This window comes from Nannobrachium achirus (genome assembly GCF_963921795.1).
Source record: "Nannobrachium achirus genome assembly, chromosome: 14".
Classification (NCBI taxonomy): domain Eukaryota; kingdom Metazoa; phylum Chordata; class Actinopteri; order Myctophiformes; family Myctophidae; genus Nannobrachium; species Nannobrachium achirus.
Genome location: NC_137821.1, coordinates 26,743,993 through 26,763,216, shown reverse-complemented (window position 1 = coordinate 26,763,216; position 19,224 = coordinate 26,743,993). Strand labels below are relative to the sequence as shown.

The 19,224-nt window shown below is 42.1% G+C and overlaps 1 protein-coding gene across 1 annotated transcript in view; it reads right to left on the bottom strand.

Annotated features, from left to right (window-relative positions):
- kcnip4a (potassium voltage-gated channel interacting protein 4a) overlaps window positions 1–18,289 on the bottom strand; it is a gene marked incomplete at both ends in the record, with an annotated part of 55,926 nt that extends 37,637 nt beyond the window's left edge. Inside the window, one exon of the mRNA XM_080741883.1 lies at window positions 18,178–18,289. Within this exon, the coding sequence (XP_080598009.1) occupies window positions 18,178–18,289 (112 nt within the window). The remainder of the gene's footprint in view (window positions 1–18,177) is intronic.
- Between the last annotated feature and the right edge of the window lie 935 nt (window positions 18,290–19,224).

Sequence of the window (19,224 nt, the reverse complement as noted above, 5' to 3'; positions counted from 1 at the left end):
CTGTCCCTGAGTGGAAATGAATGACCTCCGTCCTCAGAATCCATTCAAAGATTATGATAAAAGGAGGGAGGAAACAAAAGGGAACATGTATCAGGACCCGTTCATAGTTCATATTGAACTTGCATGTAGATGTCATGGAACATACGTCATAATCCACTTGAACCCCAAAAAATAAATGACCTTTCATCAGTATCCAAACTTCCAACCGTTTGGGATCCGAGACTGTGAAAACTAATAGACCTGACCTGCAGAAAGTTACCAAGGATTGGCCGTGATCAAACAGGGACTGCTCTCCATGCATTCTGACATGTCTCCATTCCGACATTGACTTCTTATTGTCGGAGTGGCAACACTTCCATAGAGGTTAAGGTGGCCATTTTGCTCATTAGCCCGCCATAGTCTGTCATACCCTCAAGTATGACATATGAGCAGAATGGCAACCGTGTGAATATAGTCGTGGCCCTATCATAGTACAGTCTGCGGGGATAAGCCATCACCACGGCAGAAGGAGCTAATACAATCACCGGCATTGCCGGGGCAGACACAGAACAGGACCGGCAGGTCCGAACAGCAGCCACTACATGGAGGACCCCAGCCGCCGCACGGACCGGCAGATGCCACACGGAAAGGCAGCCGCCGCACGTACCGGCATGTAGAACCGGCAGCTGCCGCACGGACTGGCAGGTAGGACCGGCAGCCGCCGCACAGACCGGCAGGTAGGACCGGCATGTCCGGCAGGTAGGACCGATGGCCGCTAAAGCAGTGGTTAGGGGTTAGGGTTAGGTTCAGGCATATTTTTACTGAGGTAAAACGTCATTAGCCGCGGTGAAGGGCTATCACCACAAACCCTGAGACATCTCCTCTGTTTTTACTATCAGACAGTCTCCCCATCACCCCGTTCACTGATTGGTCGATCTGGACCAATGAGTGTGCCCCCTGGTTTCAGACAGAGGCACAGAGGCGCGAGCGACAGACGGGGGAGAGAAGGAGAGAACAATAGAAACAACGTCACACCACGGTGATAGGACTTCACCGTGACTATGATGGCCTCCACTTAATATCTAATTTTTAATTTAATTTTAGGTGATAGCTCTTCACCTTGGACTCTGATAAAGACTTCAGTCAGCTACAGCCAAATACAATTGGCTACTGGAGGGATGAAGCCAAAGCTTGCTCACATCTTTCCAATGAAACCATTCCAAGTCATTTTTCTTTTGATGTTGGTGATGATGATTAATGTGCTGTGAACTTCAAAGGCACCAGCCAATTTCCCTAAAAGGAGTAAAGTGATTTGTGTGATAGCAGGAATCAAAATTGTGGGCATTTCTTTTGTCATATACAGTATAGGCCAAACTGAGCTCACTGGCATTGTTGGTTCTGGCAGCTGATGATACATGGCACTTTGTCATATCCAATTCAATAAAACTTCCTTTGTCAATGGCGAGTTCCTTTCAGACTCAACGCAAATTACAATGGAGCAGTGTACAGCTAATGGTTCCTATATATCATGCTATATGAGTCACTGGTAATTAAATTGGTTCACCGCATGCACGAGTAAGCACTTTCCATTGCTGGGTTGCAATTTTCTTTGTATCAAAGAAACCCCCACTCATTTAAAAGTTAGCTGAGAGCACGCAGGCTATTTCTCACCATATTTCTTATCTCAATCAATACTGTATATAATACACAGGTTTAGCCATTAGAATAGAGTGGCGCAAACATCAATCCATGCTATACATGTTTTTTTTTTGAAAAATAATCGATTTTTGGCTATATGTTTTTAGGGGTCTTAGCAGCCTTATACATTCACAAACAGACAACCAACAAACAAACCGCTAAAAGCCCTCGTTTATTTATAATGTCTGCATTACCCCTGCATTATGCATGAGCACCTATGACCATGGCATAATTATGTAAAGGGAATAATTAGCTACTGTATGTTAAGGGATGCTGGAATTCTGCGGCGCCATCATCATGCTTATTCATTTAGCTGGCTAATTAAACTGGTGAAAGTGCTGAAGGTGCACTAATGTTTTGATTGAATAATAGATAGCGCCATAGCGGATCAGTTCCATTAGGCCACATGCAGAGCTTTAAAGCTGCCCCGGCAGAAAATTGAGAAGGTTCAATGGGAGCACAAAATTCCAACTTTTTTCATATTGAAAGCACTATAGAACAAGCTTTTTTAATGATGCAATTATTTTGCCCTTAACAAGACCTTAAGTTCTTGGTCTATGAATGAAAATACCATTTCCTTCACTGAGGTTTCAAGTTAATGAACCCCCGCAGCTCAACAGGTGTACTTTCGCATGCTCAGCTCACCTTGCCCAATGATGTTCCCATTATATAATGAAAATTACATGAGAAACACGCTTTACTAAAATGCGGTGGGAGCAGAGCGAGGTCATTCAATGAAACGCATCTCTGAGAATGGTCCACGCGTCTCAGTAACAACCGCAAAATCACTCATGCATTAAGGCGCATCGTTATCCCTCATTCGGCCATCATCGCAACTGATTATCTGTGAAGGTTTCATCAATATTGATTCCTCAAGTGATACTTTGCCTTGCTTTTAGTTGTAATTGATGGTGAGTCCGGAGTCTGCCTCCTTTCAATAGAACTCACTTCATGTGCTTCCTTCCTCTGATTGCGATCAAAGACACCAGAGAGAGCCATAAGTTATGAATCTCCATCAAACCATCCAGTCGCTCTCTGTGCTCTTCCCAGGCCTAAATTGGGTAGCTGATAAAGCTGTCCTCTAATAACCTAAGAACAAGAATTGACACACAGTCAATATAAAATCTGTGGATTGGTGTGTTGACGTTAGTGTAAAAAAAGTTTGAAATTTTTTTTTTTCCAAAAATGTGTTAAAAAATCGACCTGATGGTGGCGCTATATGGGACAGATCCATGTCGATGAGATAAGTGTAGACATACTGTGTAGCGATTTGTGTGATTTTAGGGCAAAAACTGTAGGAGCAGTATTCAAAAATGTGTTTTAAAAAAATTGGCGGGGGTCCCTGGAGCTGCGGGGGTCCCTGGAAGGGTGGAGGTTGTGGATTGGCAGACAAGGATTGTGTGTGGAAAATTTCACATGGATAGGGGCAAAAAAGTGTGATGTGACGTGACAGACAGACTGACGGACAGACAGGCGGTGGAGGTTTTCATAGTAACTGCGACCTGACGGTCGCAATTATAATCATTAGTATTGTTTATTTTAATTATTATTATTAAGGAACTCTAGAAATCTCAGTTGGAACTGATGGATGGATGGATGGATGGATTATTTTAGAGTAAGCTACTTTATTTACCATTATTGTGTACTCCGCCACATGGGGAGCAATCTTCAATTCAATCTTCAATTCAAAGAAGCTTTATTGGCATGAGAACACAAACGTTTACACAGTGGTGGAAAAAGTACCTACATTTTTATAATTAAGTAAAAGTATCAATTCTGCAATGTAGAATCACTCTGTTACAAGTAAAAGTCCAGAATTAAAAATGTACTTGAGTAAAAGTACAAAAGTATTGGTATCCCACCCAGACGCCCCAATACTGGACTGCCACCGGGTCCCAAAAGGCAGCCCCCAGACATCAGAAATTTAAAAAAACAAAACAAAAACATAATAGGTTATATAATCCCAGAGGGAAGGTGCTATGTGGCGACATATTTATCTAAAAGGTAAAAAAAGAAACAAAAACTAATGTCCATGAGTCAGTTGTAAAATAAAGTAAGGCCTGCCAGTCGAGAGAGGCTGCTGTTACAACCAAAAAAGAAAAAGTAACAAAAATAGTAGTGATACCACCTCCCAGCCGGCAGAGGCAGCGTAGAACCATTAATTGTCGAGCGCATAGGTCGAGCGTGGTTCAGAGTTCAGAGTTCACAGTTTGGTCCATCCTGTCAGAGGCACACAATGGCGGCCACCGACCAAAAACAAACAACTCAGGCTATCAGCATATTAGAGCCACATCGTAAGATGAAGTATAAAAACAACGAAAACATGTCGAGAAGTCTCGACTACAATCATGTCATCATAAAGTGCAAAGCATTCGATCGCTCTCTAACACTTAACTAAACCGCCGTAACGTAATCGTCATGTACGGAGAGAAAGAAACAGCGCATATTAGCATACCACAGGCGCAATAGAATTCGCCGTAAACAAAATACCCAATTGAGTAAACAAGTGGTTCGCATTAACCGTTGGAACGGACATGTCTACATACGCCGTTTGATCATATAATATCAGTCAAAAAAGGGTTGCGTATTTTCGTCAGAAAAGGAAATAGGAAAATTAAAGAAAGAAAAAACCCTGTTAGCATGTACTAGCTAGTTAGCCAACCCCACACACTATCGCCCATTCCCGTCTGTCTTTCAATGTTATATGAGATACTTAAAGTGTGGTTCCTGTGGAAATAAGCCTCGGCTTTCTAGGATCTCTAGTTGACCTTGTACCAGTGATTTGTACTGTCATGAAACTGTACTTTTTTCTATTGCAAACTTCTAATAAATTCTTCAATCAATCAATCAGTTATTGCTTTGTAGATTAGCATTATTGGGCTAAATGTAAAGACGCTACGCTGCGCCAACCGTGAGCAGTTTAACAAATTTGCTACGTACGTCTACACAAACGGTCAGATTACAAAGATAAATTGCTTAGTGAAGGCTCACGGATGTCACCATAGGGTACGCTTCAGCAGAATGTCCCGTAATGATCGTATTATTTAAAGAGGAGCATTTTAATCCGATCGGTCGTCGTTTCCTTAAAAAGGTATTAATGTATCTAAGTGCAGTACACCTCGCAACCGATGGGGTCGCATGGCTGAAAAACAACAGAAAATGACGTCTGATCGGATTAAAATGCTGTTTATTAAACAATACGAAAGATACAGGTAATTCTGCTTGAGCGTACCATACTGTGACATCTGTGAGACTTCAGTAAGCACTTTATCTTTGAAATATGAACGTTTTTGTAGACGTACGTAGCAAATAGGTTTAACTGCTCAACACGAGGTTGAAGTGAATGTATTACACACCGTGACTCGTGCGTTAGCCTGCAGCTAGCGCTAGCTAGCGTTAGCCTGCAGCTAGCGCTAGCTAACGTTAGCGTTAGCCGTTAGCCACACATCCAGAATAGTCTAAGTCAATTTTCCAACGGCGAGTGAACGATTGCATTCCGAGTTGGGTCGCCGTTTTATTCCATGAGTAATTGTGTATAACATGTCTGCGTTAGCCTGCAGCTAGCGCTAGCTAGCGTTAGCCTGCAGCTAGCGCTAGCTAACGTTAGCGTTAGCCGTTAGCCACACATCCAGAATAGTCTAATTAATATATGTCAATTTTCCAACGGCGAGTGAACGATTGCATTCCGTGTCCTTCATGGATTTTTTTCCCCCTGGCTGTCAATGTTTTTATTGTTCAAAAAGAAAACGTTCTGAACGTTAAAACTAGATAGTTTTACGATCATAACAATGTGACAAACGGATCGGATCCTTTTTTTCCAAACTCGAGAAGAAGAACAGCGCAAGGCCGCTCCCAGAGCCCTAGAATGGAGAGTTGCGTGTCCGCGGTGACACCACTCTCTGATTATACTGCTCTGGCCGCTCCCAATCATGACACTAGCTTGGTTACCATGTGACATGCGACAGCCAATCGGCAAATAGGTGACCTAGGTCGCCTGAATGTCTCAGGACAATGTAACGTGTTTAATGTAATCTGTTTCACAGATTTAAAAATTGTGAATAGAGTTTCCATCGACACCATAATTTCTCATGACAAAATGTACGACACAAGCCATCACCCAAAGTTACTGCTATTAAATTACAATTGCCTGGTGGTATAGGATCCTGTGAACTACTTTTTTCATCGGATATTACCCATGTAATTTGGGGAGAAAGAGAGGTGATGAATTGCCTCAATTCAAAAAACCAACCTGGCTGAAAATGTGTCATGAACAATGAAAAGGTGATAAACATCAATGGCTCCAATTTGATAGCCATCTAACTCCATAAATGCTAGCCCATAAACTTATTCACAATGTGATTTATACTACAGAACTACACCCAGGACACAAATGTCAGATTAAATATAGGCTACTTATTATTCTATTAAAGTGTGCTAGCCTAACCTGCAATACAACATAACCTTTATGATTAATCTAAACCTGAACAACAAGATGAAAATCTTTGTACGATAGGATTCATTTTGCATTAACCACTTGAATCCTAGCATCCCTATTCTGAGGAGAACTTTAGCCAAAAATAGCAGATCTACAAGCTCACAATGCCTCGCACTATGAGGCGTTGTGAACTTGTAGATCGTCTATTTTCGGGAAAGCGGTTTTGTTTGGTGTAGAGGGAAAGAAGAACAGACCGACGGTTAATGGTTAAATATCTGAAATTACACATTAACACGTATCCAACACAATGCTCGACAGTGCTGTCCAAAAAGTCCATGAAGCGATCTATGAAGCCTAGGAAAAGGTTTAATCTGCAACACATTTTTTGCAGGTCCCTGCTTCAATTTCTCTCAGCTAAAGGGAGTCCTTGGCCTGAAAATTGTTGAAGCCCCGGGGACTGCCCATAAGTCCGAAGGTTCATTAGTCCGAAACTAAAAAACAAACAAAAAACCTCCAAGGCCTGCTTCATCTCTAATGTAATAATGTGCGTCTGAAACCGCGTCTGAATAGCATCTGAATAGCATCATTTGAGAGATTATTCATAGAAATGATGCAATAAAAAATAAATCAAAGGGCAGTGTTGAGTTTGTACATTACAGAGGAATACTGTTATCGGAAATCATGTTTTATTCATTATTATACATTTTTGATCCGCCAGGCGCTCTTTTGCCCTCTAGTGATCCTCAAAGTCCTGCGATGACTCTGGCTGCTGTTTCAGGCTTCATTGATAATCAAACACACTACCGGTGCTACAGAGCAGGGGCTTTCAAACTTTTTTGGACTCTGGGCACCCCTGTAAATAACTTTTTCATCCACGGCACCTCTGAGAATCTTACATCATATTACGCTACTTAAAGGAGCTATAGTCAACTTTTTCTTGAAAAACGGATGCTAAAATAAAAATAATGTTTCGAAAATATTTTATAAAAAAATAAGCTTCATATATGTGTTTCAATTAAAAAATGACCACAAAAAGCGGAAAAATAATGATAAAATAATCATTTTGGTCCTTTGTTTACATTTACAGGGCCCGTAAATGTAAACAAAGGTCCAAAATGATTATTTTATCTTTATTTTTCCGCTTTTTGTGGTCATTTTTTAATTGAAACACATATATGAAGCTTATTTTTTTTATAAAATATTTTCGAAACATTATTTTTATTTTAGCATCCGTTTTTCAAGAAAAAGTTGACTATAGCTCCTTTAAATATGCACATCTTTCCACCGGAGTTACGTAAGGCTAATATGCCACAGAGAAATATCTGTTTCCATCAGAACTGACTGAAAATAACTTATGTAGCCTATAACTTATACTTGATGTTTAACAACTTGAACCCCAGCATCCATATTCTGGGGGGAAGATTCACCAAAAAATAGCCGATCTACAAGCTCACCACGCGTCACGTTTTGTGACGCGTGGTGAGCTTGTATTATCAAATTATTTTGCGGCACCCCTGGATCTGTATCACGGCACCCTTGGGTACCGCATCCACTTTGGGAAACCCTGCTACAGAGTACAGACATCAGAGGATCATCTTGCCTTTGGTGCAGATACCAGCACGTTTGCTTAACTGCCGTGTCAATCAATCAAATTGGTTGTTTCTTGTCCCGGGGAGAAAGTAACCAATCAGGTTTCAATTTGACCGAGCATGGGACAACAGGGGATAATATGTGACCGAGGCTGGAGAAAAGGTCCTTATGTCTGCATTGGTCTTTTTTCAGCTTTTTTGCAGATCATGAAAGTACAGAATATAAGCTTTCAAATGATGTGTCATTCATTGAAATCTGAATCATTGAAAAATATATTTGACGAAGATATGCTTATTTGAATGTTGTTAAACCTCAAACCAAGAATCTGAGTAAAGGACTCTCAAAGGTTGTCACACTACTGGCAGCTCTGTTAACAAAATAATTTAAGCTATTTTATGATTCTAAAATGGATATCTGTTGCAATGAGAAGGTTCTCAAACATACACTCTTAGACAATATGGAAACATAAATGGATAAACACCAAAAATCCAAAATCAAACCTATTTTGTTAATTTGCTGGACTTCACTATTGCCTACATATGGACCTTTTCTCCAGCCTCAGTCACATATGTCCCTCCTACGGTCGGGTGAAATGGGTTCACCTCCTACCAATACAATCCCCACATGGACAGAACAGATGCTTGGTACCATTATGTCATAGTAATGCATCTGTAGTTACAGCCAGGAGTTCCATTTATTGGGAGATATATCAGAAGTCTCTGCTTTTTCTTATTCCCCTCTGGCCATTCTCTTTTTTTATCGGGATGGGGATATGTTTTATGGGGATATGTTTTATCCCTGCATCTGGCCAGACTGAATGAATTTCATCCATTTTCTTTTGGGAAAGGTAGACTGTCTAATATTTGATATTTATGTCTGATAACAACACAATTTAATAATATACTTGGGCTTAACTACATTAACCCTGGCATTCCTATTTGCGGACATTGTCAACATTTTCACACGCAAATCAAACCCTGGCTACAACACTCTTCTTCTGGAAAAAAAATGCCACTACAACCAGGGGCGTTATAGCCTCTTACAGAGTGGGGGGGTTGACATGGGGGGGGGCTCATGCGCGCGCGCGAAAAATGGCGTTTTTTCACGGATTTGATCGCGTTTTATTGGTTTATTTCTTTGCAAGCTGTATACCATTTTAAAGCTAAGATTCTTGTGATTCAGAATCCGCAAACCATTTGATTATAGCACCGAAACTCATGCCGCAAACAACGCAGAAGTCCGACATAAACAATAAAGGTTTCCGCGGTTTATTTTTTTGCTAAACAATCGGGAACGGCACACAACACTTTCCCTTTGCCTCTCTCCACATGCACCAGCCAGCAAGATAGTCTATAGTAGATGGAATTCTTGGTACCAACACTCCAACAGACAGACAACACCAGTATCATATAATCATTCAGTTCCAAAAGCTTTTCAGTTAATCTACTTAATTTTACACCACTCTGTCTACTACAGCAAGCATGATGGTATTGCTTCCCAAACGTTTTAGCCCGTGAACCAAGAGAAACTAAACCCAAACAAGTAGATGTGAAAATAGCCGATCTACAAGCTCACAACGAGTTGCTTCGCGCTGCGTTGTGAATTTCTAGATCTGCTATTTTCAGGACCCATACAATGTGTCCACAACGCTAGCCCAAACAGTGTTAGCCAGCAGCAGCAGCATAGCATCCATCATTACTCAAACTCTAATATAGCCACAGCCACAGACTCACCAATTGCTGCCTGACTGAGTGACGATGAGACGAGCAGGACGATGTTTAATGCCTTTATAGCCTACATGGTCTTGTCTTGGTGTTCTGTTTATATTCCTTTAAGTTATGCCTGTGTTGTTAATTTCACCACGAGTCCAGATACGCACTGACGACAGAGTGGACGACCGTTAAAGGGACGTCCTATGAAAGCCATTTCCTCTCTGAACAGAAGCGCATTTCAAAACAAGAGTCTTTATTTTATTTTTTTCATCTATACAATCGATCATTCAACATGTTTATTTTGAAATTGTCCTGGAAAATAGTAGCCAAATAGCCCCTACATGCCACTGAGAGGTTACGTTTGTGTGCGCAGGGGAGAAAAAAAAAAAAAAAAAAAAGCACCCGGCCAAAAAGGTGGGGGGATGAGATCTCGGTTTTATGAAAGTGGGGGTGTCCCGTCGTACTCACAATGAATGATTGTGCCTGACTACAACTGCAACAAGCAGGACACTCCGAAGCATTAACATGCACATCGACGAAACCCTAACCCGCACACCGGTTTTAAGCAAAGGCCGACAATGTTTCGATCTCACAGGATCTTTATCAGGTCAGTATGAAAGATGCACACCTGTTTGATCAATTTTAAAGAGGTGGTGCCATAGTTTTGTATTGTTCTGTTTTGTACAGTATGTGTCTATGGAGTCAACATTACTCAAATAGACCCCCAGGTGTGGTGCAGATTTGTCTTCCCTGTGTATTTTTGGTTACTTCCTGAAAGCTGAAAGCCTCTGAGTCAAAAGGCCCAGTCGAAAAACACAGATTTAATGACATCATAAACTCATCCCCTCCCCTTTTACCATTCACCCAACACAACATACTTAATGAACTGGTGGGTGGGGCCACATAAAAACCCAATTTTTAACACTTTCTGTACACTTTTTTGAAAAAAATCTTCCTCCTAGTATAATCATAATACCTGATCATCATGTTTTAGGGGGGGGGGGAATCATGGCACCGCATCTTTTAACCTTTGTCCCCCAATTATAATATTAATATTTGGGGGAGATCAAAACGTTGTTGCTATAATAAAGTAAATCCTTTGCTTAAAAGCGGTGTGAAGTTTCTGCCTCTTTTCATCCAAGCATTACACTCGCCACAAAACGGGACACCTTTCATTATCATGGAGACCACAATGCATTCCAATAAGCGAGAGAGCTTGACCATCAAGCGATACAATTGGCGTCTAATCTCACATTTCACACCGGCCTAACCTCACCTTGGTCAGTAACGCTGTAGCATTGCCATAAATCCTCACACTCAGAGACAACATAGACCCTGTTAGATCGTTATCGGCTCTACGATACTCTCAAATGTTCTTTCCGCAAACATACAAGTTTGAATTGACACGGCATTTGTATCCCTGCCTGTGTGTGTGTGTGCGTGTTATCTGATGGTACCAGAGAAATATTTATCATCCTCTGACACACTGATTAGTCTGTGGGCCCCTATGAGACCTCACTCATCACTGTGCACCAATAGCACAGTGGGGTTCATGTCTATGTAGAAATGCATGTGAAATCAAGCACATAATTAGCTCCTATCGGAACCCCTCCCTCGGCTATTATACTGTAACTCGAGCTACTGTATATACTGGAGGGAGAGTTTCCGATAGATAGGAAATAGTATGTGCGTGTGTGTGCGCGTGCGTGCGTGCGCGCGCGCGTGTGTGTGCGTGTGTGTGTGTGATTTTGTGGAGGGAGGTTATAGAGATTTGAGTTAATATTTAACTGTTGGTGCACACTTGTTGGTGCTTTTGCATCATCATGCGTCTTTCTTTGCAAGCTGCTTACAGGATGCCGCAGAGCAGCTGAATCTGCCTCTGACACGGATAATCAGATTCGACAAAGGCCAAACATCTAATTTATCACGGAGTCTCCCAAACAACAACATTCAGCAGACTGTTCTGCCACCCACACCCACATAATATCCCTTAACTGTTATTAAAATCTTAATGCTGTGACAGCCTGGCGAGTTAGTCACTGAAAACAGTGGTATATGGCTCCCACGCACAGGCCCCAAAACATCAAAATTATAGTAGCTACCAGCCAGGAAGCACCCAGTGGCGTCAGTTCAGCAAAAGCTAGGGTATGGCAAAGATGGGAGTCCTCATGGAAAAGAGGCATTACAATTTGTATAACACGGTTCTATTGTGAAAATAGCAGATCGGCTATTTTCACAATGTCTGACACAGGTTTCTACGGTTTCTTGGGCTGGATATGGCAGCCTGGAATGGTTGTTCAAGTGCAGCTAAACTTAGCATGTTAGTAAATGTGCCACAATTAACAATAATAATGCATTGCACCTGTACAGCTGACCTGCGGAACCTGGGAATATACCATTCTGTCAAGATGGGGAGAATACAAGTGTGGAGAATATAATTATAATACCTTGTTAAAGTTATACCATGTAACTTTTTTATAAAACAAATCTTAAAATTGTCCTAACTGTTAAATCGCTAAAGTTTTAGAACACCCACTCCGTTATTTTCAGCTTCTAAAGCCTTCTCTTTATATGTTTTCTATGATCCTTGCCGGGGTCCGGATTTCGCGGAAAAAATGACGTCATCTGCATCATCCGTATACGTTGTGTATACGTTGGCCAATCACATTGCGGATCATACACAGATGATACACTACCGGCCAATTACAGTGCATCTTGCGTCTCTTCAGGAAATAGCTTGCTTCAACAGCTTTGTTTACGCTGGTCTAGAAGTCTAGCATGTAACTCCCCAACCGCTGCTCGTAGAGGGACACGAGAGACCTCTATGGATGCATCTCGGCGAGGCGAGGCGGACGCAGTGGTCTAAAGGCCCGGTCCGCGGCGAAAAACGGCCGAAAAAAGCAGACGCAACCGCGGTTTGCTATACTGCTACAGACCACTAGTTGAGCAACTTACACAGTATAGCTTTAAAGTGACCATTTTGTTACATTTTGCATTTGTAGTTATTAGTTAGTAATTTAACAACATAATAACCAGAACAGATAGACAAAGAGACCTTCATGGATCTATATTTAAAACTAACTTTTATTTTCCCACCTGGACCCAGGGTATGGCAGCTGCATACCCTGCAGCCATACCCAATTGACACCCCTGGAAGCACCTTAGATCCAACAACTGTGAATATCTCATTAAAGCTGCAATCCGTACTTGTTAATTCTTACTGAACCTGGTAGAGACAAATGTTCTACTGCTCACTGCTTCTACTGCAATAATCAGCTTTATAAGGGCCATTCACTCTGAGCACTCTAACTATAACTTTAAAAGTATTGTTTAAAAATAGTGTTCTAAGTCAAGTCAATGGCAGTGTTCACACTGGCTATGAAAACGGTGGGAATGGCGCTTTATTAGGCTGTATTACTTGTCAACTAGTAGTCCTATCCGACACCAGGGTCTAAAACTCTCAATGGAAGAGTGGGTAGGGGAGACCAACTACAACCACTTGTGCCACAGTAGTTTAGATCCTCTACCATTATACAGATTGGTTAAAATAAGTTCTGGATTGCAGCTTTAAGCTATAAAGTGCACAGAAGCCAGCAACGAGGAAGCAGGATCCAGGAACATGTTACAGCCAAGAGAAGGCGGTATAGCGGGGTGTGCTGATTGCTTGCTACATACAGCCAGGAGGAGGCTGTACCAGAACATGCGTATTGCGTGCTATGCATTTCAAACCCAGCAATCAAACCTCGGGCGGTATTGGATAGTTAGCTACAGTAGATAAGCCAACAGAAATCAGTTCCAATACATTTATAATTAAACTACTGAGAGAGCTGGCAACAAACGATGTCTGACGCAATTATCATGTAATATTTCTGAAACATGAAATCATAAATGAGGGAAAAAATAAGAAATAATATTCTGAAGATGAATCTCGTTCTGACTGTGTAGCATTCTTCTGTCTACACATACGTCATGTCCTAGTATGAGCGAATAGGGGGGCTGGAAAAGACTCAAATAATATGATTATTGGCAGAATCACAGAGAGTTTTGAATATTTGGTGGTCCCCTTTTAATTTTTCACTAGATCAGAGGTTGTTGCAATTACCTGCTCGACAATACTTCACCACATGTTCCACTATGACAAAATAAACCTAGAAAATGGAACGTGTACGTTCTGTAATGCAATTACAATGGTGAAAGCCACCCGGAGAGACAATGGCTGACTCGGCCAAGCCCCGGAATACCTGTATGTGTGACTCAAAGAAAGTGATTCACATACAGTATGTGAATTGACAAACCTCAGCATTGCAGTCATCTCATGGGGCTACAAATGACTAGTACATACTCGTTGATTTTAAGATTTTGCGGTTTACTTACAGTAAGGCACTTCATGTCCTGGCCCCTAAATACATTTCTGAGCTATTAACTCATTATAGTAAGGGGAACATAAGAAAATCTTAAGTAAATCGTTACCAAGAAATTTCCTCACCAATGTGTTTCTAAAGGTGTGTAATAATATGCACTAAAAGGTTGAAATTCAACTCCCGGGGGGAAACCTCATAAAAATGATTCGTGTTTGTGTCCCATTAATTTTACTATACAGGAAATAAATACAAAAAATAAATATGCTTAAAGTAACATGTGAGGGGTCAAACTAGGGGTTTTTCAAGATGCTGGATCCATTGCAAGCATTGTTTTGCACGAAAAACATTCCGTGGGCTACAAATGGCCCCTACAAAACGGTGAAAAGTGATGATTCATCACTAAACCATCGTTTTGTGGGTCCGTTTTTAGCCCAAGGAATGTGTTTCATGCAAAAAAAAAAATCTTGCAATGGATTCAGCATCATGAAAAACCCCTAGTTTGACCCCTCACATGCTACTTAAAGCATATTTATTTTTTGTATTTTTTTCCTGTATAGTAAATTAATGGGACACAAACACAAATACGTTTTTTTATGAGGTTTCCCCCGGGAGTTGAATTTCAACCTTTTAGGACATATTATTACACACCTTTAGAAACACATTGGTGAAGAAATATCTTGGTAACGATTTACTTCGCAGATTGGTCAAATATCTTATAAAATCCCCTTACTATACAAGAAATTATGTACTGAGGCAGGGACCTGCCGGTTGTTGCAGAGTCCAGGCTGAAGACAAAAGGTGACTAACTGTGCCTTTGCTGTCAGGGTTCCTCAATTCTTCATCGACCTGCCTGAGGAGCTCAGGCTTGATAAAGCACTTCTTAAAATGTACTTCCAACCCAAACCCTATGTATAGAAAGGCCTTTCCTTAACATCCAACCCAAACCCTATGTATAGAAAGGCCTTTCCATTATGTAAAATGTTGACATTTTATTGTTTGATTTTCTTAATGTTATATTTCTCTTCTCAGTGCAAATTATATTTCATACATAAGATGTACATTTCCACAGCGCCTTTCTCCAAATCACTTTACAATGTGCATTACATGTACAATGTGCAAAAAATGTCAAACACATTCACACGCCAATGTCAGAGGAAAGCCATGAAAGGCACCAACCTGCTCATCGGGAGCAGCTAGGGGTTATTATTATTATTATATTATTTTATTTTACTGAACTGTGAACCTTCCGATTCCAACACGGCCATTCTACTTTACCTCCTGAGCAAACTGTCATTATTGTGTTTTTGTTTTATTATCTTGCTGATCCTTTTGTATTTTATTTCCTCAGTTTTATTTAAAGCATAAATACTTATTATTAATATTATTATTGTGGTCTCACTGACTGCATGCATGCACATCTTCTAGGATGATGCAAGTTTATACTAGCATAAAGTCAAACAGGTACAAACAAATACAATATACATCAAGAGGTTGTTCACAGCGTTTGCTCTCTATGGAGTCAGTTTGCAGCAGTATACTGACTTTCCTTTGATGATTCAATACTATGAGCTCACCTGCGAGGCATCAATCATGTGCGCACACGGGTCAAAGGTATTGACAAGCAAGCATATCTTGCATTTGCACATGTACGCACGTACACAAGTATACCCTAAGGGTTGTAGAGAAGTGAGCTATTAGTGACTACTGGTACATGGTTTCATCAATGTGGCTGAGATTCTTTAGCATGAAAAGTATGAAAAACATCAATTCCTTCATCGAGTGGCTGTCTGGGAGAACCACATGCACATGACTGCAGATACGTTGAAGGTAATTGCACTCGACTGACGCGTGGCGTGGCTCACAGCCGATGAATGGCAACTCAACGAATCAGCTATGATGTCTTTATCACCCTCCCTGGTGACAGATCAATAATAGGATAGTTAGATACGCATCAAGCGGAGATAGAGTGGGAGGGGTGGCATAATATTTCCAAATTGCTGCTTTTTACAGATGCACAGAAACTGCAGCTAGGGGTGTCGCACCAAATTCTGGGCCCTGGGTACAAGGATCCACTCACATTTTGTGCTTTAACTATTGAAAAATAGCAGATCTACAAGCTCGCAGTGCGGCACTTTGAAAAATCGTGAAAATTTGTGCAAGTCTTTGAATAATTTCAAATCCTTCTAAGGTTTTTTGAAAAACCCATGTTTCTATGTCAGTGGTGCTCAAACTTTTTCATGTGAAGGACCCCCAAAATGGCCACGGACCCTCATCTCACAATATTTAGTTCCAGGAACCCAGAAGCAAAATTTGAGTTACAAATGTTCGCTTAGAAAATACAAATATTCAAATATTTGCACAGATTTTCACGACTTTTTCAAAAATAGCAGATCTACAAGCTCGCAGCGCGGCACTCGGTGTTGCACCGTGAGCTTGTATATCTGCTATTTTTCAATAGGTAAAGTATAAAATAATTAAGGCCCCTCCACCATGGGCCCTCAGTCCCACTTTTCTCCCCCTTGTGACGCCCCTGGGGAGGGGTGGCATAATATTTCCAAATTGCTGCTTTTTTACAGATGCACAGAAACTGCAGCAGTTTTCATGGTGTGCTCTCAAAGTTCCAGACATGCTGTACAGTTTCTAAAAGTGCACACCGTCTAATGATTCTTAGGGGCCACAACCAGCCCAGTCCAGGAGACGCTAAGATTTCAGCACCTCATGTAAACATCTTTCACCCGCCATAGGTCGGGTCAGCTTTTTCCAACTGCATCCCTCTCTTAATAAACATATCACTTTTCTATTTTACTTACAGCCGTGCCACTAGGAATACGACATCAGGGACGCTTGATGTATCATGTTAATTAGGAGATAAAAGATGTTTACCAAACAGTGCCGTGGCATCAAACTGCTTACTGTGCTGCTCTACTTTATTTAATGAGACCATTGTGGTGGGGCCAAGCTAAACAGTTTATTTAGGGCCTGACACGTTTTGTGCCTGGTGAACCCGGCTCTGCCCTTACTTAGTAGCGTATGATGGGGAACGCTTTCCCTAGAGTGAGTGCAGTCAGTGCACACAGTCACAGAGATGCGTGTGCTGAGTAGTACTCACTCTGTCCATAATTTACACCTCGTATGACCGAGTTTTGAGCCGAGTGAGAGAGGGTAGAGTCGAGGGACATCCGTGCAGACAAATACAAATAAAAAAGCATGCATACTGTACACAACACAATGCTTGAACACACACATACTGAGGCACACAGGGGATTCCACTTTCAACATAATGATGCATTTGTACTTCTGAAGTTTTCATCATAACCAGGATTTGACATGGCAACACATGTGAATGGTAAGTACATGCACGCACACGCACAGTCACACACACACACACACACACACACACACACACACACACACACACACACACACACACACACACACACACACACACACACACACACACACACACACACACACACACACACACACACACACACACACACACACACACACACACACAGCCTGCCAACTCCGTTTCTTAATAGACTTCGCAATCGTAAACACGCTATCATCATCAGTAATACTTAGTGGCCACAGAGAGCTCTTCATAGAATCTCATTGCTGCCTTATTTATGACTTGCAGTCAAAGCCTTGGATGGGAAAACTAAGGGGGGACTTTAATGTGAATAAGATACGATTATATTCCCAAAGCAAACCCAACTCTCTGGAACAAACATTCAGTTAGTTTTTCTAATGCAGTGACCATTCCAGTCCAGATAGCACAGTGCAGATAAGATTCAATAAGTCATCCGCTTACTCTTGTAACGTGACCTACTCAAGTTTGTAACTTCCATTTCCGAAACCTCATCTCAGTTTCAAAAGAGCGTTGGCCACAAAAGGGTGACCCAGTTTACATTTACACTGGAAATGCAATTTCAATTACACCAGTTTTGAGGCTAGACATTGCATCTGCCTCTATCAGCGAGGCATGCTGCCTCCTCTTGCAGTTTACCCTCTCTCTCTCTCTCTATCTCTCTCTACTCTACCTTCAGACAGCTGCTACCCGTGACTTGCAAATAGAATAAGCCCCCATGCTCCCCCCCCCCCCCTTTTTCTTTTTTCTGCCTTTGTATTTGATGTTATGCTTTTGAAACTGATATTATCCTAGATAAAGTACTATGTTCTATCCGTCTGTCTTTCAATGTTATATGAGATACTTAAAGTGTGGTTCCTGTGGAAATAAGCCTCGGCTTTCTAGGATCTCCTTTTAGTTGACCTTGTACCAGTGATTTGTACTGTCATGAAACTGTACTTTTTTTTTCTATTGCAAACTTCTAATAAATTCTTCAATCAATCAATCAAAAAACTCCTTCATCACGCACCTTCCTTGTTTAACTAGTCTTACCCTCTGAGAAGTTGATGAGTCCCAGCATGTGCAGCAGCTTGATGGAAGCGCACACCAACAGCACGATGCCCACCGTCTGCAAACCCTCCGTTTCCCACAGGGCGCTCAGCATGGTGCCGCTGTCGTACCTGTCCGCCCCACCATTTCCAGGCCCGTACCCGTACCCGTACCCGGAGCCCGAGCCGGCCTCCTCGCCCTCGGGGCTGCTGCCGCCAGCGCCCGTGCCACCCTCCGCGCTCCAGTTCCCCAGTGTCCACTCCACCGCCGCGCCCGCCCACACGCAGGGGCCAGGCGCCCCGCGGCACCCGCCTGCCTCCCGCGCACTCCCTAAATCCAGTCTGGGTGTAAGGTTGGGATGGGACGGGGACCGAGAAGGGAGGGCTGAGTGGGAGCGAGGTCAGCAGGTCAAGAAGCGATATCCTGCCTCAGGTTCTGTGAAGATTCTGAAGTCACAAACGGTTCTTATCTGACCTGATCTCCAGGAGTCACCAGGAGTTTAAAGGAAGGTTGACTCGGTGTGGAACGAATGCCGCGTCCCGGGAACCTCAACGGTCTGCCCTTCTGACCCTTTTTTCTCTGTTCCCCCGAATGACATACGAGAGAGCTTTGCAAAACCAGCGATCACAAACTCTACTGTACTCCTCTCCGGTTCTCTCTCGTACTCACTCTTTCAGGCACAGTCTGCCTCGCAGGGAGGGGAGGATGGGCGAGGGGAGGGGAGAGGAGAGGAGAGGAGAGAGAGGGAGTGGATATGAGCATGGCAGTGAGAGAGGGAGGGGACAAAGCAGGGAGAGGAGCCAGTTGAAGCACTAGAAGATGCATACAGTAGGTCTGCACAGACAAATGCATCTACACTGAGTCTGAAACACACAGCAAAGGGCCATTCACACACCAAGCACTACAATGATAACAGAAACTATATTGTTCACCATTGTCTTCATCGTTGTGGTGTGGACTCTGGCATCCACTTCAGTTAAAACTATTTTTAAACCGATATATTTGTTGATATAGTGCTTGCTTGTTGTGAATGGCCCTGATTCCATGAAG